Genomic DNA, 24941 nt, shown 5'->3' with positions numbered 1-24941 from the left:
TATATAAACATGTTCAAACTTATCTTATTAAATAACAAATTCCTACCCAACCAGACAGTAAAAATAAAATCTCTCAAAATCTTCTCACTTTTGACTAATCTCTCTCTTTCTCATCTCATTCAAGTTCCTTGACAGAATAGTCTCTATTTCCTCACCTGCTTTCACTCTTTTTTCTCACATTTTTATTATACTATTAATACAAATAGAGAAAATTTTAGTCAAAAGATGAATACAAAAGAAAACCAACAAAATAGCTGTAATCCCATCAGGTTGCTGCACCATTGGCATTTTGGTGCATTTCATTCCAGTCTTATTTCTAAACCTCTGTGTATGTGTGTGTGTGTATGTGTTTTCAATGTTGGAATTAAATTGCATATAGATTTTTGTATCATATTTTTTCATTTACATTATATCATGGGTATTACTCAATTTTATGAACTCTTCCTTAAAAACTTGATTTTTAATGACTGCATTATGTTTTAGTGAATAAATGGACCTTCATTCATACAACTATTTATCTATGCCATTCACTGAACAACACTGTGAAATCAGGCTTCAACTTCAACTGCTTCACTAAGCAGTGACCTAATTGTCAAATCCAAAGGGCTCATTTCTTTCTTGATCTTACTTGAACTTTTTGCAACAGCTGACAATGTTATACACCCCCTTTTCTCAAAATAGCTTTACCTTGCCTTTCATAGTATCACATTTTTATTATCATTTTCATCCAGTTTCTCAAATCATTTTCCTCAGCAAACTTTGCCTGCCTCTCCTCTCCACACCCAAGGGTTCTGTCCTTTTCACTTTATTCTGGAACATTTTTCTTCCCAATCATGACTTCAAAAAACACTTGTACACAAAACAATCTGAATTTGTAAGAGTATGATTTTCTTCTCTTTAAAATTTGTTTGTTTTATAATCCTCATAGGTAAGAAAGCTTTTTCCACTGGTTTATTTTTTGGAGACTCAAAATGTTTGGGTTACAGCTTTGAGAAGGATAAAGAAGAGCCAGTATAACATTGTCCCTTAGTTGGTAAGTAACAGTATCAGCTTCAGATGTCAGGTAAATAAGAACTTCAGGCCCTAAAGTAGAGGTGCGAGACATTAGACTTAGATATATTTGACTGAGCAAATAGCATTATTTTCAATACGTAGAGAAAAATATAATCGAAGTCAGATACCAAATTGCCGATTTATCAAGATGTAGTTTAAAGAAAGATTTCTTTTTTTGACCTTCTACATTAAGTTATTTGATTTACAAAATGAAGTTTGTTATCATTTTGTTGCCACTGAAACACTGAAAAATACTGAGATCAGTTTGGTTTCTCTTCTTTGGGTCAGCATGAAGTAAAGGAGCATGCTATCTAATTTTCTTCTAGGTAGCTTTTATGGTGGATATTAATCATATAAACACATCTTCTTTCTCAGAGGTAGTAAGGCTCAGTGTTCCATGAGATTGGCTTATTCTCTACAATGTACCCAGGCAGAATATTAAAAGCAAAACAATTTCATAACAGCGAATGCTTTATATTACAGGTAAAATCCTAAGACAATGAATACTGTTACTAAGATGAGATTTTTATAACAAAACTGTTCTATGATCTGGTATTGGTCATAATAGTATTTTGTTGAGCTGGCTAGGGAATGTTCTTTGATCTCAGCTCTTACAAGAGTCAATCTGTCTGACAAAAGTGTATGAGGTACTGTTTACACTATGAGTAGGGCCGGAGAGATGAAATCCTCTTACTCTGTACTTACAGTGCACTTTCAACTTTTACAAACTGTCTTACTATCTTTTACCTCATTTGATTTTCATCTCAAATTTGAGAAACATGTTAGAGAAATAATTGTTATCCTCATTGAACAGATTGAGAAATTGAATGACTGAACTCACTTGCTAAATTTGAATACAAACTCAAAACTCATGACTCCTAACTCAGTGTTTTCTTCTACTAGTTTTTATCATTAAATAGAAATTACTTTTTCCTTTGACCCATTCCAACTCATCTTACACATCTCACATGCATTTTTTTAGATGAAAAAGACAGGAAAAGAGTAAACACAGTAGCACATTTTTTTTCCTATTAGCTTTATACCCTTTATTTGCTGAGTCTCATTTGTTTCCACTCTGTGACATATACTCCAAAATTTGATTTCTAATAACATAATCAATAACAAAAATCTATTCAGTGAACCACTTTGGAAGTGCAATGGGAAAACTAACTATGCTGTCATGGACATCACTTTCCTACAATGAATCTTAGTTTGCTGCATGAAAAAATGAGAATAAAATACCTGTCTCACAGGTACATTGAACAGAGCTACTGCCTACCTAGTTGCCTTGGCCAAAACCCTTCCCTCAATGTCCACATCCCTAAAGACACCAAGTGCTCTTGATTCTATGCCCTGGAAAGCTCCAGAACTTGCCCTTCCTTCTTCATCTCCACTAATTCTGTTTTAGTTTAGATCCTCAACACTTTACTGGGATTACTCTTATTTATATGCTATTTCTAGTTTTGCCAATTTCCACTGTATTATGCTTACAGAGAATGAGTTCCAGCGACAGGTGCAACAGATTAATACTTGAGACTCCTTAGAATCCCTGCATTTCTACTTTTCAATGTGTTCTTGATGTATTTGAATACTTCAGGTGGACAGTTTTAATTCCGTACAGATAGTTCTCTTAGGCTTTTTATACACCTACTATTTTTTACTTAGAAGAGGCACTGTTATCCATCAGTACCAGTAAGAACCCACCAGAAGTGCAAATGGGGCCTAATAGCCTCCAGAGAAGTCAACCAAGCTCACAATTATCAGGGAACAGTATCTGAAATGGTGAATCCTAAATTTGCATACATGGAGAATTTCCTATAAAGTCCCAGTACAATCTCACAAAATGTGTTTTCTCCCATTGGAAAAGGTCATTCCAGATTTGGAGATTTAATATAATGAAGAGGCCAATTGATTGTCAAATAGTTATTTCACTGGATATGTTTCAAATGAATCTTCAGCTTTAGACCATTATACTAAGAGATAGTCCCTAAGATGTAACTTCTGCAATAAGATTCCAAGAATATCTTGAATCCAAAGCCTCTTGAAAATGTAACTCTCATAAGCTACTTGGAATTTTAAAGTTCAAAAAATAATACTTACACCAAAGTTGGTAGCGGCAAATCGATCTGAGGCAGAAACTTGTACATTTGTTGAAACTGTTGTGTGAGCATAGAAAGCATTTATATTCGCCAGCAAGGTGCTCATGACAGCAGGGACACCAGGGCACATGTATTTAGAAGACAAACATGAAAAGTGCCTGCAAGACAAAAACATTAAGCGCTTTTAAAACAGAAACTAATTAATTCACATAACAGCATATCCTCTAACGTCAGCAATTAAATAATTCCTCAACTACATCTATGAAAAGAAGAGACAACTCCCACAATCTCTAACTGAAAGAGAAAGCAATTTCAGACTTAGAAATTTCTCATTCACAAATGTGAATTGGCGTAATTAGAATGTGACTTGCCACAGGGATGTGCGCATAACTGCTTTCAACCGTGAGAGTGTTGTGTATACACACCAAAAGTACAACTTCTAGTGGAATCTAGCACTGTTGGAAAGCAATAACAGAGGAGTCTTTCTTTATCCACGAACTCCGTCTCCATTTACTTCAGTTCCTGAAATGCTGTATTCCAACTAGAGTGTTCCCTCACACTTGTATTCCTCTCACATTGATGAAGTGAGCAAGAGGAAATTCTTTCATTGCACATTGATTGAACAAGTGAACTTAACATCTGACTTGAGTCCAGTTTGTGAGCTTTTGTCATAAGGGAATATCTTTCATAAGCAGTTCTGTTTTCTAAGCATTTTGTTAAAACTAGGATTTAATTAGGCAAACAGATGAATATTGAGGATAGATTGAATTATGCCATCGTTATGCTTAAAGACCATTTCTTTTAAACCTTGAATAATAGTGTCATTTACAGACATCAGAAGCATCAAGTGTTCAATTCTGTTACTTATCTCAAGAAAACCTGTTTCATTTGAACTGTAACAAAAGACTTGAAAATTGAAAGCACCGCTTATGATAAAAGTGAAAGATAAAATACTCACAGAGGAAAGAAATTTTCGGTACATAATCTGATCCAATTTTGCTCTCATATCTCAGTAGTTTATCCGCCACCTGGGCATCTCTGAATTTTTTATTATTGAACACAACACAGAATGTACATACATAAACAAGTGCCCTGAGTGGCACCTCAAAAGAAATGGATGGTGGTCCTGGAAATGGTCGCTTCTCTTAGATCTCAGACAGGCCACTCACCTAGCTTGTCATGATATTAGCTAATAAAAGCAGGTTAAAGTTTCAAACATGGATCTTTGAGGATCATGAATAACAATGTATGCCATGAGAGTTACATGATTTGTGCAATTTAACCCTAGAATTAGACTACCACTGATGCTTCTTTTAGGTAAATGATATGTATTTTGACTTTATTATACACTAAATTAATTATAATTAATATCTATTAAGAATACTACAAATTATATAAAGATATTGAAAATAGAAATTTAAAAACCCCTAGCACTATGTTCTCACATTTTTTTTTTTTCAAGAATTCACAAATAATTAGATTTGTCAGACTCATCAGAGGTCAAGAGTTGTGGAATGTGCAATGCCTAAACGTAACGATGTGGGGGATGCCAAAAGGAAAACATACACGCTTAGAGGGAACGAGAGATATAGAAACATCAGTTGTCAAAATAGATTAGTAAGAAACTCAAAGACCAAAAGTTTATTATCCAGATTGTGCATTGTCTATCTAAAGGGATACTGGAGGTCACCAGAATGAATAATTTTGTTCTTGATTTTAAAAGAGGATCAGTGCCCTCCTAATGCAGCCATGTCATTTAGTCTTTACTTCTTGTAGCTGCCACTCTATGCTGCCACAGCTTAGCAGGTACTTTAAGCAGAAATAATGGAGAAACATATGAATATTCTGCTTAACATACTCACTGAGTGAATTTTATAAGCGAAATAGAAAGTTTTATATTGAAAATGATGCAATTATTGAACATTGCTCACTGCTTATAGGCCATCTGAGGAAAAAATGAATGTAATATGGGAAGACCGAGGATATCAACAACCAAGCTTTGCCTGTTTTACACTTTGAGTTGGTTAAGTCAATATTTGATGAAAATACTCTACAAAACTGTGGCTTTGGGACCCCAGATATTTTACAAGCTTAATGAGAGGTTTGACAAATAACTTATAAGTTAGATACAAAAATTTATGCATAATATAGGCAAAGCCATGTAAATAAATGTAATTTTGAGTTATCTAGTTTAATGCAATCCTTGCTATGTATTTATTATTAATGTTAATACATATTATTCATTAAAAAAACCTAGAAAAATGGTGAAAATAATCTGCTGTTCACATTTTAAACTTTTCTTTAAAAAATAGCTTCAATTTATGGCCAAATAGTAGAATTCTAATACTTTCTCTTATTAATATTGATTAGAAATAGAATTAGAATTCTAGTGTTTTTCTTCTGTTTAACCTTTCATCCATTTTTTTATATTAAAGACATCTGGCCAGAGTACTCTCCCTTCAATGGCTATACATTTACTATATTTCTGGGACTATTCTTCATGGTAAGAATCCAGAGTTGATTAAAACATAGCTCTGGTGTAAAAAATGTATACCCTAATTGAGAGGCACACACATTAAACCCTAATTTTGTCATACAAGGGAAAGTGCTATTACAGAGATATCTAAAGGTTTGGGTGGGCCGTAGGATAGGGTAGTGAGACCTGGAGATGGCGGACAAAGGTCCAAAGGCTGAGTTGAGTCCACTAGTGGAATATAGGTCAAAAGACTTCTTCAAACAAAACTCAAAATCTTACAGAGTTAATGTAAGTAAAAAAAAAATCTCCAAGGAACTCTAGTTGTTTACATGGAGTAGGAAGTGACATCATCAGATTTTAAATAGATTAATTTGTTGGGAAGAGATTTTAGGAGGTTGGTTTTAAGGAAGATGAGACTAGAGAAAAGAGTCTAATGAGGAGGCTATAAAGGGAAGAGATGATGGGAGTGCAGTAGCTGTAGACATAGGGAGAAGGGAATGGATTTCAAAAATATTGAGAGAGGAAAAACTGTCAGGACTTGGTGACTGATGAGGAGCAAGCGATAGGGAAGAGAAACGGTTAAGTTCCAAGGTTTTAGTTTGGGCGACTGGGTGAATGGTGCTTTTGCCAAGTGAGCTATAAACTAAAAAGGAGAAAGTAATTGTAAGGTGGGGATTATGCGTTCAGTCGAGTTTGAGCATAAGGTGCTTTTAGAGCTTCCATATAGGAATGTCTACCAGGTTATTGGAGATCTGGACTTGACACTTAAATTTGGGGGTCATCAGCATGTAGGAGTTAGTCAAAACCACGAGAAAGGATAAGATCATCCAGGGAGATTATGTAGAATAAAAAGAGAAGTGTCAGGGAATGGAAAGTGGGAAACACCACGATATAACGGACCAGTGGAAGAAATAAAAGTAAATTCTATGACTGAGATCAAATAAAAAACCAGATAGGCAAAAGGAAAGCCAGGACACTGGAATCAGGCAAACCATGGGAACAAGAGGTTTGAAGGATGATTGATGCTGTTAAGGGCAGTGAAAGAGTCTTATAACATAAGGTCAGAAGACAGACTACTGGAGTTGACAAATAGACATTATTGTCACCTTAACAAGAGCAATGTTAGTGGAGTGACAGGAGTTTGCATTAAGAGGAAAAAGGATGAAAATAAGGAGGTGCCAGGGGATGACTAGGTAAAGTGGGTCAAGGCCAGATTTTGTTGGTCTCTAGCTAAGAAGTTGTGACTTTCTCACACTGACTATGTGGAGTTAGCTGAGATTTTTGCAGAAGGAAGTGACATTATCAGATGAATTTGGAAAGATGCTTCTGAAGTGGTGTAAAGATGGATTAAAATGAGGTAGGTATTAGAAACAGAAAAGCAATTTAGGAAATTTAGAAGCAAAAAATGACATTTCTGCCCTGCTTCCAATATGACTAAGCACTTCACGTACCACAGTCAGAAGGAACAAAATATTTTGCACCTTGAGATAATCTAGAAAATACCACTGTTTCTGATCCCCAAAATATAAAACTTTGAATATTTCTCTGAAACCTGAACTTCCTAACAAAACAGTTTTGAACTTGATTTTGCCCATGTTTTATCTGAAAATTTATTATGACCTCTGAAAATGTGAAAACCGGGAGGGAAAGCTGCTGTTTCCATCAAGAACGCCATGAAAACACCATGTAAACTAGGTCTCCTTAAGAGTGTCATGTTTTTGTTTCCTTTTGCTGGTGCTTCTGAAGTATAACTCCCTCCCTATTGTTGTAACTAAACATTTCTTTCCTTTTCTAATTTTTTTCTCCCTAAGGTCACACAGCAAGTAATGTAATCAAGGATTAGAATTCAGGCAAAGTAAATCAGAAGCATCTCTCTCAACCTTTTCTTAATTTATCCTCCTCCTTTTCAGAATGTGTTTCGTTCCTGCTTGGTTGTCATCTTATCCAGCCTGCCTCTAGCATATGTTTTCCTGTACACAGGAGTTGACCAATAAGCATTTATTAACAAAAACAAATGAGAGCAATATGAGCCAAAGGTATTTATGTAGAGTTAGAGTGTACACGACATGTGCTTGGTTACCTTGAGTATGACAGTTTATCAAAACATCCAATTGCTTTGTGAACATTTGGTTGAAGTGCTTAGCAGTTAATGCTGTAATGATGATGACAACTTTGAAGGTTAACAGTATTCTGCTTATAATTGGTGAACTGAGAGCAGTATTTTAAATTTTCCAGAGCATTAGGCATGCATTCATCTTACAGAACTGACAGAAATATTTTACTTTCCGATTAAAATTTAACTGAGATGATTTCGAGGTATGATGGGAGGTAGCTGGCTGCATATGATTCATCCCTCTAAACCTCCCAAGGAAATATCCAAGAAAACCAAAAAAAGGATGTAAAGTCATAACAGCACTGGAAATAGGGGTACCAATCAAAGATTTCCCAGTATCTGGGAGGGACTTTGCCTAATTTTAGGGAAGCTGGCTAGATTGAGAGATATTCAGGGACTAACTACTGTCTAAACTTCTAAAATATTAACCTGACTAGAATGGAAATGGGAGGATACTTCTAGGAACCGTACACTGTATATCCCTGTACCAGAGATCTGGCTTAAGCTCCTGGCCAGAGAGGCTGTCAATCACTCCCCTATTCCGCACTAATGGCTTTCTGAGGCAGTAAAGCTGTCTCTTTTTTTCCTACACCTTTTTACTTTATATCCATTAAAGAGTATTCAACTCCCAAGACTGCAATACAGCTTATGCAATAGGGAACAAGCAATGAGACAGGGCTGAAAGAATACTAGGAACATTATACCCTGCGGATTATATGTAACCTTTTATGTCTTGCTTCTAGCAAGACAAGAATTCACAGATTGTTTACATTATGCAGGAAAAAAAATCCAGCTCTTATACTATAGAGAACCTGCCAATAGGAGTAGGTGAATATCTTTTCCCAGTCTAAAAGAGAGCTGCATTTGAATAAAGTCCTGGCAAAAAGTGGAACATTTTTAGAGGATTGCCTTCCAGATTAGAGTCTGCAGCTGAATACTGACAACACCTAGGTTGTCAACAAATACTGATTCAAAAGAACTCTGTATTTTGCCAGACAATTAGGTTAAAAACATCTTTGTGTATTATTATCTCAACATACAGACATGCATGCACATGCGTGCACGCGTACGTATACACCAAAAACTATCAAAAACTTGGTAGGAAATATCATTAACTAAAATGATCACAGTGTTATCTATGGATTGAGCTACAGATTTTTGTTATTTAAAAAATATATTCTGTATTTTTAAAATAATTTACCATTAGCAAGTTTCATTACCCTAACCAGAAAAAATTATATAAAATATATATTTAAAATGTTGTTGATTCAACTTTTGCCCTATTGTTGATTTTACAAGTTTCTTTGTAACTTTCAGACCTAATGAGAAGCAAAGTAATCTAACTCCTTTTAAAATTTTTGTTTGATTAACTAAAATAAAAATGTCTTCATATATTTTTCTTTTCTTAAAAAACCGTGTGATATTTAAAGTATATATAAAATGTAAAACTGTAGATCCTATAAATATTCTTTAAAGTATTATTAAACAAGATTTTTGTGGAAGAAGTCAAACAAATCACCCATAAAATGATTTTTTTCTTTCAAAATTTATCATAGATAGACCTTACTAATTTCTGGTTAATGAGTAGATGCAAAAAAAAAATACTACAAAATTAGTATGAAATAGACACCAATTTGATTTCACTAAATAAAATAAATCAAGAATTAATTTAAAGATATTAATGGAATGATCTGGGCTCCTAACTTCCTAAGGCAAAACACAGCGATGAGAATGGTGACGATATCAAAATCAAAGGAGGACAATGAGAAAAACCCAATATTTCACTTAATGCTACTTTTCTTCCCATTAGATTTTTACATCAGTTTCAATATCAAATTAGCATTCCATGGTGTTTTTCTTGTCAGCTGATTAAAATTGTAAGTAACAAAATTTTTATTGTTTGGTAAAATGATAAAGGTAAATAGATCAAAGTCATCAACTTGACCCTTCTAAATTTGGTCAGAATTAAGTTGAACATGTCTCAATATACCTAAAAATTAAAGACATTATACTTGGGAAATAGTTGTCACCTCTTAGAACTTATATTAAAATATTGGGAGTTAATCAGTTGGAATACCAAGATTAAAAGTTTAAGCATTTAAGGGGCCGGCCCAGTGGCGCAAGCAGTTAAGTGCACGTGCTCCACTGCGGCGGCCTGAGGTTCGCCGGTTCGGATCCCGGGCGCGCACCGATGCACCACTCGGCAAGCCACGCTGTGGCGGCGTCCCATATAAAGTAGAGGAAGATGGGCATGGATGTTAGCCCAGGGCCAGTCTTCCTCAGCAAAAAAAAAAAAAAGAGAGGCGGATTGGCAGATGTTAGCACAGGGCTGATCTTCCTCACAAAAAAAAAAAAAAGTTTAAGAATTTAATATTAATTTGAAAAAATGAAACTCAGAAACAGGACTTCCAGGTCAATTTAATGAGTTGGTAAAAATACGTGTCCTTCACTAGAAACTGTGACCAGGAGCATGGTAAGTTAAAGATGGTACCTCTTGGTACCAAAACAACAGTCTACATTGTACTTACTGTATTTTTGGTGAGGAAGATTCGCCCTGAGATAACATCTGTTGCCAATCTTCCTCTTTTTTTTGCTTGAGGAAGATTAGCCCTGAGCTAACATCTGTGCCAATCTTTCTCTATTTTGTATGTGGGTCACTGCCCCAGCCAGGCTGACGAGTGGTGTAGGTCCTGGCCCAGGATCTGAACCCATGAACCTGGGCCGCTGAAGTGGAGTGCACTGAACGTAACCACTATGCCACAGGGCCAGCCCCTGAACTTCCCTTTCCACGTTCACTTTTAACCCTAAATGGTAAATGATTAGGCAGTTGATATAATAAAGATAGTAGTATGCATCAAAGTACACATTTCTTAGATGATAGAAGGAAAAAAGGAAAAAAAGAGAACAATTTCAAAGAAGGAAAAGTATTAATCAGGGTTAGCAGTTACACTTCTTGGAAACCGTGAACAGATGGTTAGTAAATTACCTTTTTTTATATGTTGGGAGGGTGGAGTTGAGGGATAGAGAGATTCTGAGTGGCCACCTTAGAGTTATAGGTACCATGGCATAGAGACGATTCATTCTCATCCCAGCCCTATTCTGTGACCTTAGAAGGGTAACTGCATCATTCCTAGATTTAGTTTCTCCATTTGTAAAATGAAAGGGCTGTTAGAAGATCTAATCCTTACAAGATTTAATGTGCTATGCATCTCTGAGTACAGATCACACGTTGTGTCCAGCCATACACATTGCTTACTCCTACCATCAACATTTGATTCCACTGCAGCCCATGGTTAGTAGGGATGACCAGAAAGTAGGGCACAAGGGAGTCATCCAGAGGCATCCTTTGCTCTTTGAGAGTTTTCAGCTTACAGACTGCTACACGGTCTTTGATTTGGCTAGTGTCTGCCTCTGAGTTTATGTGCGCCCTTTCTTTATGCATGGTTACTGCCAAGGCAAATTTTCTTGCTCCTAACCATCTCCTTGAAAATCATTTCCTTTTAAAGGCTGCCGTTCCAATACTACTTAAATTATTCTAAGCAGGAGAGGGGAAACAAGATTAAAAGTACAATTAGCAATTTAAAATGACTGAGTACATCCCTGCAGCAAACCACTCCTTCAAAAGTACACCTTCAAATAAAATAGGTCAAAAAGTACTATTGTAATCTCTGGGAATGCTTAATATTTCTCTGCAAAGACATGATTAAAAACAATGGATTAATAATGTTAAAATCACTTGACTTTGCTTTTGCAAGAAAACGGGGTTAGTTTAACAAATGAAATTTGTTCAATTCAATTTAACAAATGAAATCTCAGTTCCATGGGAAAAATTAGAGTAACAAACTCCAAAGAGATGATGCTTAATTTGCCAATAATGAAATAGCTACTGGCATGTTTTCAGCTGAAGCAACTACTATATTATCAACCATAAATTCTCAAAATATTATTGGCAAAATATTGGGAAATCATGTGTATTTCAAAGAACACATCTAGATTCAGCTCACTTGCTATTGTTTTGTAGACATCGTGATGGAAAAAAATAAGAGAATCATCTGACTCACTACGTTTTCATGGACAGTTGACAATGAATCTTTGATTCAAAAGATTTAAAAATCGATTATTTTTTAATAAAAATAAAAGCAGGGTGATTGGAAAGAAGCACTAAAAAGAAGACAATGATTTTTGAGTCCTTAGGAGAGATTTCAGAGAAATAATACAAGATGAAAGAAAACATCTGTATTCCTGATGTTAGAAATACACTAAAACAATATTTATCACATTTGCTCCCCAAAATTCAGATTAGCATGCATATCAGTGATAAGTAAATATTTTACTCACCCTTTTCACTAAAGAGGGGCTCCAACATTGAAGGATCACTTCTCGTTTGTCCAAAAGCATCATAGCTTTTCATCGATGTTATAGATTGCTTAAGCTCAGTTAGGGGGGTTTTGGATATGAGGGCAGTGGTGTGGGACAGGAAAGTAATGAAATGCATAGACTTTAAAGGAATGATCGAAGTTGACGAGCAAGTAAGGATGAGACCCTCAGGCTGCCCATCAGCTTTCTCTGACACCTCTCCTTGTCTGTGCCTGGATTCAGTCCCTCCAGGTCTGTGCTCCTACAGCACCCATACATACCTCTATTATACTGTCTTGTTATTATTTAATTTCTCTTCTCTTCCCCTTAGATTAGGAGCTCACTGGGGGCAAGACCTATCTTTTATCACTATATCCCCATTGCCTTGTATAAATCCTCATCTTTAGATACTCAGAAACTGTCTCTCAAATAAATAAATTACATCTTCTGGAATGTGTGCTCCATGAGAGACTGGACTTTGACTTCTTGTTTCCTGATGTATCCTCAGTGCCTAGAAAACTTTCTGGCACATGGTAGGCACTACAATAAATATTTGTTAAAGGAATGAGTGATTCAATTAAGCAACACCCTCCTTACAAAGCAGGCTCATGGCTCAAGCAGCTAAAATAGGCAAGTGGCTTTAATGTAAACTGTATCCCAACAGTTCTGGTTCAAATATAAATTAGATTAAGATGGCCAGTGCCAAAGTACAGGTTGTTTGTTAAGCATGACAAGGTAAAAAACCATGACCTAATGGTTTTCTCTTATTTGATATGTTAGAGGCATGACTCCAGTCTAACAGAATCTCAGATTTTGTGAGACACCTTGGGCTTCATTTTACAATAAATGAAAGACTCATTAAATATTGAGTTAAAATGTATTTGTTTGACAGAAATCACCTCCAGAGGACAATTTATTTCTTAATACTTGACAAGAAATTCCCTGCTTGTGTTCAAGGAAGAGTTGGTTGTCAGAATATTATTAAAAACATATATGTTTGCCTAGATAGATAAAAAGCATCAAGGACTCCCAAAATTCTCATGATGGAAACAGGCTCTGTGCCCGACCTCATGATGCTAAATATGTGGAAGAGTGTGCTCCTTTGAGAAAGGGAACAGACTCTCATTCTTACTGTCATAAATTGGAAAATTCCTTTTATTTTGGATGGATGGTTGCATTTACCATGTGGGAACAAATCCTCCAGGTCCCTGATCAATCACTCGCCCAAATAGGAAAATTGTAATCCCTTTCCTCTTATTCATAAATGCTCCAAAACAAAGGATACATTTTCATACAACAAATAGGGCTAATAAATTGTGTCCTCATAGAAAATGTTCCGTGGTTAAAAGAGAGAGCATTTACAGTAAGCAAGAGGTACCTTGGAGGACTGGGAAATTCGGTATTAATGCTCAGGTTATTTACCAGCAAAATAGATTCAGCCTCCTTCTTATGATGAGAAATACACAAGAGGGAAATTTAATAATGTACAAGCAGACTCTCTGACTTAATACACACTTCCCCTTTATTTATTTCTGCTCTAAATCCATCTTCAAAGAAATGGGAGTATCTTAAAAAGAAACCAAGCAATCTCTATTAAAAGAGAAAGTTACCTGGGGGTTTGGCTAAGCATAAGAGGACTTTAAATATCAAAAGAAACTGCAATCTGATTTCTTTTTCTGATCAAATGGTGTCTAGCAAAGTCCACAAGAATTAAGCAGATTTATCCTTTCCCAAACTTGTAAGTGTCCTTACTACACAGACAGGACATTCATTTCTTCCTTGAAGCTGAGTTCCTCAATTTTGTGTTTTTAAAAATTAAGAGGAAATACTTCTGAGATAAGCCTGACATGTCTAGTTCTATGTTTTGTTGTTGTTTTGGTCCCCTAAAGCAAGGTTTCAGAACAGAAAAATACTAATTCAATAAGTAACCAGTTTTTTAAATTAAAACATATGGTTGCTAATTCGTGAACTGTTTTTTTTTCTTTTTGTTAGTTGAGTTACTCATTGGCCAACAATAGGTTAGGACTTAAGTTACAGTTCGATTGCAAAAGTATCCTTTGGAGGATATGGCCAAAAGCATCTCTGAAAGTTGTATTTCAACACTTGACAGAAGAATGTCAGTACTCCGAAACTTCTCCAAGTTATTAGAAACGATCAATCAATATGGTATGCTCTAAAACTCTTAAATGCAACATGAATGGTAAAATACCTACACCGGCTTAATTAAACTTTTCCATTCCACTTTGCTTGCTTTTGGCAACTGAAAACTTCTGACATGAAGAGATATACCAGGAGAATTTGAAAATAAACGTAATTTTGATAAACAACTTCCGTTTCTGATTTATTCAATTACAAATACATATTGAGTTTCTATCATGCACTCAGAACTTCTTATAAGGCAGTAATAAAAAATATGACACCTCGATTCAAGATTTTAATTTGCAAATCTTTGAAGAGAATTCAAGTTTCCCTCCAAGTGACTCCATTCTATTATCTCTCTTAAATATACATATAATTATAATATTAACATTGATATAAAATGGATATGTGTGTAGTCTTCTATAAAAGTAATTAATTTTCAACAAGTAATGATCACCAATGAATAGTCCATGGAGAGATCATATCCAGGTTGGTAGTAAATTTTTCTAGGAGTTAGACTGTGAAACAATAGAAATTTCAGTTTTTATCCTGGTGAGATGGTAATTTTTGTATTATGAAAGCAAAAATTGTACTGGACATAGTTAAATAGGCAAGAAAAATTTTATTCAAGGCTATGCAATGGAGAAGAGAAACCAGAACTCAGTCTGAACTGAACTCCAGTGAAATAAAAGATGGGAAAGTTTTTAAGAGCTGAGCGGGACATGGAGGGGAGAGTTTCTAAGAGCTGGAGTGGGGGGAATCCTAGTCACCTGTGTTTGCCAACTGGCCTTACCCAAAAGAGAAATAAAATTTTATCCTCATGACAGGAGGTAGAATTACAACTTGGAGCAAGGCACCTACCCTCCCACAGAGACCAGGAGACAGGGGCCTGTCTTTCTTGTTGATTACATTTGAAAGGGATGGCTCCAGGTCCTTCAGAAAGCTAGTTCTGGCTTGTAAAACCCCTAAGAGACTTTTAAAACGTTTACATCCCAAAGGGGCAGAGAAAGTATTTAAAATTATAAGTTTTCTAAAGTAAATGCTCTAAGGAAAGGGAGGTCAGGGGCTTCTGGGGTTAGACTTTCCGGATTCTGTAAGAGCCAAGGTGAGGGAGAGGCCAGGTGCCTAGAGGCAGAAGGAAGCCTGTCTAAAGTTATGTCAAGCTGAGGGAAATGTGAAGACCATCTTGGTCAGTAGTCAACGCTAAGAGAAACATTTAATAAATACAAATATCAATATCAAATCAAACGTATAATTAGAAGTAGATACAGTCTGCCACATTTTGTTATCATCAAAGTGCATTTGTCAATTTATCACAAAAAGAAGGCGTTGTTTTTCCTTATGCCTATCTGCCTTGCTTTCACTCTTGAGAGCAGCGGTTGGCAATCTAAGATCATAATTTTTGTTTTTAAAATAAATTTTTTATCAGAACACGGCCACGCCCATTTGTTTACTTAATATCTACAGCTGTGTTTGCACTAGGAGTGCAGAGCTGGGCATTTGTGGCAGAGACTGTAGCACCCACAAAGCTGAGAATATTTACTATCTGGCCCTTTACAGAAAACAGTTTTTGCTGATGCCTCCTTTATGCTGTTTTCTAGTGTGAGTGAGAACTTTGTCAAAACTGAGTCTTACAAATAGGAGGAGGACCCAATTCACCTGCAGATCACTTGATACCAAATAAGTATCTAAAAATATTTTTTTCTTGTTATTGTTTACTTAGGTTAAAAGGTAAGAGAAAAATACAAGTGATAAAATGGAGGGATGATTCTCCTCTTTTAAACTATCATACATTTACCATTTTTCTATATTAATGTGATTGTGCTTCTCAGAATATAAGAAAGATGTAAATGAAGAAATCCGACATCAGCACACAGAGATATTTTGGAATAAATTTAACTTGATCCTTTCTTTTACTGGGATTCTTTCCCGAAACATTTTTTTTTAAACATAGCTCTTTTTTGGCAAAACAGTTCATTTCCTTTACTTTAGACTGTTAATCATAATTGTGTTTTAATTGTGCTCAAATTTTATACCAAGTGTTCTCCGGAATTATTATATCCATTGACATGGGGCAGAGTATATGGCAAACTCACAGACTCCATTGTGGCTGCCCAATTACAAAATAGGTTGCCTCACAAGTCATGAGCTCCCTGTTACTGGAAGTGAGCAAGTAGAGGGATGATGATTACCTGTCAGAAATGCAATAACAGGGTTTCCTGATTTGGAGGGAGGTTCAATCGGGTGACCTCTAAGTTCCTTTTCATGTCTAAGAATCTATGTCTTTACTATTTAGCATTAGGACATTCTGTAAACTGAAAAAGCACACACACTTTCTCTGTCAGAAATTTTTTAAAAAAAGTATTCTTACATATGCTTTCTAGAATTATGACTGGTGATTAAACGCTATGAACAGTAAACTTTGAAGAAGAGCACTAATTTTGATCCAATCCAAATCCATTATTAAGATGGTTGAAAATGACTGACCTGGGCCAGTATCTATTCGGTTCAGATGAAAATATGATCTGATCATTAGAATGCAAAAACAGTCCTCTTATGTACATAAGTAGTTTACTTATTATGTATGGTATATATCTGAACAAAATTGCACTTACAATGTAGACCAGGTTTCAAAAGGTAAACTATGGGCAAGTAATAACTCAATTCTAAGTCCTTACTGAAACTCCTCAGTAAGGATTATGTGTCTGTCTGAGTCACTTCTGTAGTACCACATTTACGGGTTCTACGGGTGCTCAATAAATCTTGGTTTTACTGAATTAGCAACACTGGCATAAATATAGGAAGGAAGGATATAGTCTTTTTTTTTTTTTTTTTTGTGAGGAGATCAGCCCTGTGCTAACATCCGCCAATCCTCCTCTTTTTTTGCTGAGGAAAACGGCCCTGGGCTAACATCTGTGCCCATCTTCCTCCACTTTATATGGGACGCCGCCACAGCATGGCTTGCCAAGCAGTGCGTCAGTGCACACCCGGGATCCGAACCAGCGAACCCCGGGCCGCCGCAGCGGAGCGCGTGCACCCAACCGCTTGCGCCACCGGGCCGGCCCCGGAAGGATATAGTCTAATGTTAGGGTCAAGATACCTTAATGGCTCTAGATGTGTCTCTGAGACTAATAGCCTTTTAACCTTGGATAATGCACTTCAATTACCAGACTTGAGTTTCCTCAGATATCAAATAAAGCATTGGGTCCCAAACTTTAGAGTGGATGAGGATCACCTGCAGGGCTTGTTAAAACACAAATCTCTGGGCATCCTCTTCAAGGTTTCTGATTTGGTAGTCTGGGGTAAGGTGGAGAATTTGCATGTCTAAGTTCCTAGGGGCTGCTAATGCTGCTAGTCAAAAGACTACACTTTGGGAACAGAAGATTGTGCCAGTGAATTACCAAATCCTTAATACTTTATAGCTGTAAGAGACAGGGTAGCCAGCATCAAACCAGCACATTAAAATGAAAGCATCTTTTTAATCAAAATTTCATTTCAATTAGAAGAAAGATGAACGCTCTTCTTTTTTCCTTTCGATTTCAACAGAGATTTTTGATCATGTAAATGTTCTAAAGTACTTACGTCATAGCTTGATAAATGGATTCAATCCCATAACGCATGGCAAATTCATCAACTATTTCTTGGGAAGCATCATCAAAGAAAACCTTCCAGGCTTCATCCCCTTTGACCTCTGGGATTTTTACTCCACCATTAGATTTCACTTCAGTCAAGTAATGGAACAGATTCTAAAAGTAAGCAGTTTTCAAATGTTCAGTAATTCCTCAGAACAGGACAGAAATATTTAACTGTAACTTTCAGTAAATTATACTTGTATTGTAATTGCATCTAAGTTTCATCTGCATCTATAAGCAATAGGAATATCATGGAGTTTTATTCTAACTCACCTCACCTTTATGCAAATCCTGATTTTATTTCTGCCTGGGTCTGTACAGAATCAATGATTCAAATGTTTCATACATACCAAATCATTTTAGAAAGAAGCATAAGTTTTTGCATGTAAACATTTCTATATGCTAGAATGTATTTTGCATTTATGTGCTCTGAGTAAATTATAGAGCCCTGGATGAATAAGGTGATTTTGGCTATGTTAATACAGAATCTAGGTATGTAAATGATACTAAAGGGCTTTGGCTGCAAAAGTAGTAGGAGTCAGAGCAGTGAACTGAGGTTGAAAATGAATGCTTGAGAATTTTAAAATGAAAAAGAATCACTGTGCACAATTTGTTGTTGCTTCTAACAAGTTTAGGAACTGCTACATAGATGCAGCTTGGGTCACTGAAGGATCCTTTCTTGGATTTCAGTTCTTTTTGGGTCTTGGACCAGCAGAAAAGACTCTGAAAAGCAAAGCATAATACTTTTCCTCTGATCCCAAATCTTTGGTGCCCACACTTTAAGGGTAGAGTTGGCTCCTCATCCTGCCAGTTCAAGGGATTTCCTTTTATTGGTCTGAAAATGGAACCACCTTTCTTGAAGGAATGATATCACTGGCCAGATTGTAGTCAGGAAATTAAGCCTAGGTCTTATGTCTAATTACTGTGCAATGTGTAAATGACTTAAATACTGTTCCTCATTCCTTTAGTAAAACAAAGGTGCAAATAATTACAAATATAAATTTTCATAGGTATATTTAGAAAAAATAATATGCAAAGAGCAAAGATTCTCTCAGCTGTCTTTTTCTGTCTTAGGAAGGTACTTTCTCTTTACCTCTTTGAATGTGGAAAAAGATATGTTCCTTAGCTTCACCTTATATTTTTTGATACATGGGACAAGTGTAATTTGCATCAGAGGAAAGCTCTGGTGACACCTCTAACTAAGCTCTGAGCTGCAAAGCATCCAATGGAAGTTCAAGATTGTCTGTGTCTCTACACTGAGGCACGACAGGGAATTGGTGATTTTGCCCTTTAGGTTCACATTTGTGATCTCTACCTCTCTCTATGCCAACCAGACCCTACCTTTTGGGTGGGTATATTCTCTACTATCCGTGGGTGGGTAACTACATTCTGATACTCTCCATATCCAGATATGTTTGTGGAAAGGGTAGTTAAAATGGAGGAGGGTTCAATATGAATAAAGCTCTTTGTTGTATGCGGAAAAAAATACTGCTTATTACATTGGCTCCCAAAAGCCATTGATACAACATCAGTATTTTTATATTTCTAGTTATAAGCAATACTCCTAATTAAATCTTCAATAAAATCTGCACACTAAATCAGAGTTCTCAAAAACAATCATGATTTGCATCCTCCCCTGTATTACTAAAGTATTATATGTTTAATTCTTCCAAATATTTGTCATGACATTTCTTCAATGAATGCTTTTTAACATTCTTCTTTCTCCTTGAAAGAATGGTAATTTAATTTGTTCTACTTATTCATTATCATCTTATTGCCTTGTTTATTAATACCTGCCTCATGTGCTTGTTCTAAACTCTCCTTAGAGGACACCCTCCCTCTCTTCGGGGGGCAATACACGGGCTGTATGATAGCCTAGCACATCACCTGCTTTGGTATAGAGTAAGAACTCCAGGAACAACTCCACAAACCTAATTCAATTATATTTTTAAACCAAATGTTTTGTTGTATGATCCATAATCAAGACCAATTTATTTTCTAGATTTTATTATTAATACAATTCAATTTACTTACCTCATGTAAACATGTATATTGTATATGATATGGAGCAACCTTCTCCTCTCCTTTTATTTCCACATTGATTTTCAATCGAATGGCCCCAGATACAGCTGACTTATCTGTCCGTTTCTCTGATGAAGCAAAAAAGTAACTGGTCCGTCATTTTTGACAATAGCATATTTCTCATACAAGCTCTCAAAAGCTTAAAAAAAGGCTTACATTGCTAAAAGCCATTTTTCTAGATCAGGTGTTATTATTGACTAACTATGATGATTCTACCAAGTACGATTTAAAATAATGTGCCCAATGTGTCACTGTGATTACCAAATTGCATTATAGATACTTCAAATAGAAAAGCTCAATCAAAAGATCCTGTCATTCTGATATAAATTTCTGTGTACTTGATCAGTTTCTACAATGAAATTAAATTAACTATTTGGGCAATTAAAAGCAACATAACTTAAAGATAAAACTAACCAGGATAGTATTTTACCTAAAAGCTTCCATTTCTCTTTCTGTGCTTGAAAAGATGAGTCAAAGCTCTGGCTAACAAAAAAAAAATCTGTGAATAGATTTTTTTGTCAGTGATTCATAAAGACCTACAGTCACAGCCTGTGTTTACTTATGAGCGCTGGATTAACTCTTTATTTTAATGAATCAATATGTAGTCAATTTAGTCAAATACTGTGTGTGTGCGCGTATGTGCACACGTGTCCAATATGAACTGATCAGTAGCTTTGAGACAAATAAAAGCATAGTCATAAAATTCCTAGAGTGTGAATGTAGGTAGCAGACCTACTTTTGACACCCACTTCACGGATAAAACATAAAGAGGAAAACTTACCCGCTTCACAAGTGAAATATAAAAACGTAGAGTGACACAAGGTCAGTGGTGAAGACTTCTTTAACTGACCCTCTTTGTAAGCATAACTTTATTTTTACCCATATAAGATAAAGTTAAATTGTGAAGTGTACTTTCTTCTTGTAGAATGTCTGCTGACTTTTCATTGTTAATATTAATAGTTATGGTGTTGCCAAGATTCTTCCCTTAGGAGTGACAGGATTGTGAGAGTTTCTCCTACCAGCTGAGAGATCGTTGATTCTCAACAAATATTAAAGTTCTCTGCTGGGGCCAAGAGAAATGCAAGTCCTAGGATCTTTTTGTCACAGATCTCTTTCCAGAGCCCCAGCAGAGCATTACTGGTTCTTTGATGTTAACTATCATTCCAATGGATCCATGGGACACAGGTTCTGCTTGGATGTCCAGGGCTTTTTGCCAAGTCCTCTATATGGTGGAATGAATTCTAAATGATCAGGAAGGAGAAATGTTGTACAAAGAACGAACATACGGTACTTATGTGGATTGAATCCACTGAGGGATTTTACACAAAGCTAAAACCTGTCCTCCCTCCCCCTCTCCCTCTCTTTAAAAAGATTAAACATCAGCAATGAGGGCATAAAAGTGCAAACTGAGGGTGCGCAGGCAAAGGTTTCCATGTCGTGTTGCATCATACTTTCCTCTCCATAGACTGAAGGACAGTTTCAGCAGAAGAGCTGGATAGCTGATTTTACTAACAGTACATTCAAGTTCCATGGCAAACTGAATATACTCATGTACATTTTGTCAAAAGAACAATTTGAGAAATTTCTGCTTTGAATTTTAACGGCCTCAATTCAAGGATATGCTAACTTATTATAGAAGAAAAGTCTATACATAGGTAAACCATTTTAATTAAAACACTTTTCATGAGTATTACACAGAGTTAATGGCCTGAAGTTTACCCTTGCCTAACATCTCTGTTTTCATAAATAAAGTTATTTAATAGTATAAACAAGATACAGGAGGATAATCATTATAACTGAGGTAAAAATTGCATGCCAATAGTGTAGAAGCATTAATTTTCTTTAAGGAAGATTTCTTTAAAATATTTTTTGATACTGAGTTCTTAGTCTAGCTTGAGTCATTTGTGTCCAGATAAGTTACATATCTTTCCTCCTCTAAATTATTATGTAATTTAGAGTTTCATTAGTTCTATGTGAATTCAACCCTTTATTTTGTCAAATAGTACATTACTTGAAGTATGTAGGTTTTTAAAAAGCCAAAATCACTCTTTAATTAACTAAAATATATTCATATTTTAAATGGAAACTCTTTGTAATCCTGGGACTGTGTAAACATTTCTTTGATTAACAAACAGCCCTTAAAAATTTAATTAAAACATTTTAGATGACATAATTAAGAAATCTTAGATCATGTCCTTTACAGAAACTGAGGTAATCCATATATTTTTACAATTATTAAATCAGCACTGAATATTGGTTATTATTCAATCTAGTAAAAGTCAAATTAAAACTTATCTTTAATTCTTGGTTCGAAAATAAAATTTCATTTAAAAATCATGCCAATTAAACATATTCTAAATATCTTCATCATCAGAGTAAGCATAAATCCACATATGTACTTGGCTTTGCCAACTAAAGCCTACTTTTATATCATCACTTGAAAGATAGCCAAAATACACTTTTCCTTTATTGCCAAAATTTCATTAAGAGACCAAAAGGAAATAAGTCAAACAGCATTAGGTCATGGGTTGATTATTTGTTTTCTATACATTTGGCAAAAGTTTTTGAAGGTATATTTTATGAATTAAAAATTAAGAACAGGATATTTTTCTCCTAAAAGACACCTAGTTGATTCTCTGAAAGGCTTTTCTCTTTTCATTTCAAATTTACCAACATCTTTCAATAATACTGAGTTTGAATAAATAATTATCACCTTTAGTTTTTAAGGAAACTGAACAGCCTAAAATCAAACAGAATGTTCTAGAAAGACATTGGTTATTTGTACTTATATGGCAATATAATACATACCACAGATATTCTGGAATTTTATTTAACTTTTTTTCAAGTAGGTATAAAAATAGTCACCTAAGTTGTACCAGACATCCATTTCTCCACTCAAGGTCCTCACTTCTACAATTGTTTGTCCCAGAAAATCATCTGACTCCTTTTTGAAATGTTGCTTGACTCTGGACTTAATGTCATCATCTTCATCCCAGACTCTGACTTTGATTCGATCTGTGGAGTTATGGCACTCACTGAAAATAAATGTGGTTAAGTTAACAACCATTCATAACTGCTCTAAACGGCATTCGATGTTAGCAACTTATTTTAAATCTATCTAATCCAAAAAGTCATAGTATATTACATTATAAATGAGATTTCCCACTGACCCATTCCATCCATCTTGCAGGTATCAGAGATATTGAAGAAATGTTGCATTAGTTAAATAATATTAATAAGGGAAATCCTATCCTATCCCAGCCTATTTCTCTTAACTGAACTAGGGTCAAATATGGGTCAAAAATCTTTGTTTGGGGTATTTTCTCTATGACATATTTTCTATTTGCAACAGTTATCTAGAACATAATATCTATGTGCAGAAAATTCTGCACCATAAATATAAAGCTAATTTTATTGCAATGGATGTTGACAAAGTGGATGTCACAGAGCATAAAATAACAATGTAGTTATGTGCAAGTAGTTGATAAACTAAAAATCCCAGTAAGCATAAAAGATATCATTAAATCAAGCAGAATTAGAGCAAAATTCTTTTGCTTTTAACAGTAAACCACACATTTTAATTCATCTCTTATTTCCAGTTTCCTCCACTCCTTCTTCTTGAAGCAAACCATTTAGTATTGACCACACATATTTGTCTTTCCTGACTCTATAGCTTTTGTATACACTCTTTCCTATGCTTCTCTGCCTGCTAACCAGTCGTTCTTTAAGAATCAGCTAGTCACCTGCTCTACGTAACTTTTTTGACAGCTATTGAACAGTTAGGATGATCAACTCTGGGCTCCCAATTTACTCTGTACATGCGTTCACTCTAGCACAGGGGTCTTCAACCTGGGGTCAGTGGATGAGTTCTGGGCATCCCCAAATTTGGATTAAAAAAACAATAAAACAATATCATCTTTATTTTCCTTCAATTATTAGCACGGGCAACAAACCACAGCACTATCAGTAGCTGGAAGATTTCTATCACCAATAAAACTACAGATATTAACATATAAGTTTACAAGTGTTATGAAACTTGTAATATTATTTATAACTACCATTACTCCACTAAAACTATTTTTCAAAAGAATTATTTTCTTTTCAATTCTGTGTATTTTATTTTAGGCATTTAAAAAATATATAATTTTGAAAAAGGTCCATAGTCTTGACCAGATTGCCAAATGGGCTTACGGTACAAAAGCCATTTAAGAACTCCAGACAGTATACTATCTCTCCCATTAACCCATGAGGCAAGACAATATAGCACACTTAAGAATGAGATTTGGAGTCTGGCATGCCAATGTGCAAATTTTAACCCAACTATTTCTACATAACGTAGAAATTTCTATATAATGTAGTTTTCAACACAGCATTTTGGCAATTTCTAGGATATTTTTGGTTGCTATAAACATTAAGGGGCACTATTGGCATTCAGTGGTCTAGGCCAGGGATTTACACACTCTGCCATCTACAGAGCAGTCTGCATGATCTGAAATGACTCAAAGAACTAATGAAGATGCAAAACCCATTGACAATTACCTCAGCTTGGGACTTAACTCTTTTACATAAAAACACCAACTCTTTTGCATGTTTTCCTAGATACTAAAATTTCCTGGAAAACAACTAGCATGTAAATTGCTAATCAAAGGAAGATTTTTGTTGTTATTTCTGTTTAGAACTTTACCAAAGGCTGTTTTCCATTTTAAGAAATTGCATTACCAATGCCAAAACCATTCAAAGTACTTGAATCAAAGTATTTGTATCAGTCTGTGATTGAGACGGTCACATACATGCTAATTCTACCAACAGATGAAAGCATTTGTCTACTAAATTATGTATTCTAGAGTAGTTGTGTCTGACTCTTACATATTAAAATACTTTTATTTCTCCTTCATGTAATAGTTGGAACATTGTATTGATTATTTGAAATTATATTGATAGATTAAATTATATATTATTTTGTTTCAGCATAAAAAAGTCATTATGAATTA

The 24941-nt window shown here is 35.2% G+C and overlaps 1 protein-coding gene across 1 annotated transcript in view; it reads right to left on the bottom strand.

Annotated features, from left to right (window-relative positions):
- The window catches only part of UNC13C (unc-13 homolog C), a 584623-nt gene that overhangs the window by 269292 nt on the left and 290390 nt on the right, over positions 1–24941 (bottom strand). Inside the window, 4 exon segments of the mRNA XM_087427449.1 lie at positions 3154–3310; positions 17819–17982; positions 19903–20018; positions 22816–22985. Coding sequence (XP_087283575.1) covers positions 3154–3310; positions 17819–17982; positions 19903–20018; positions 22816–22985 — 607 coding nt within the window.

Source organism: Ceratotherium simum, chromosome 3 (assembly GCF_057802395.1).
Source record: "Ceratotherium simum simum isolate JZ-2026a chromosome 3, ASM5780239v1, whole genome shotgun sequence".
Lineage (NCBI taxonomy): Eukaryota > Metazoa > Chordata > Mammalia > Perissodactyla > Rhinocerotidae > Ceratotherium > Ceratotherium simum.
This window is presented reverse-complemented; position numbering and strand designations above follow the sequence as displayed.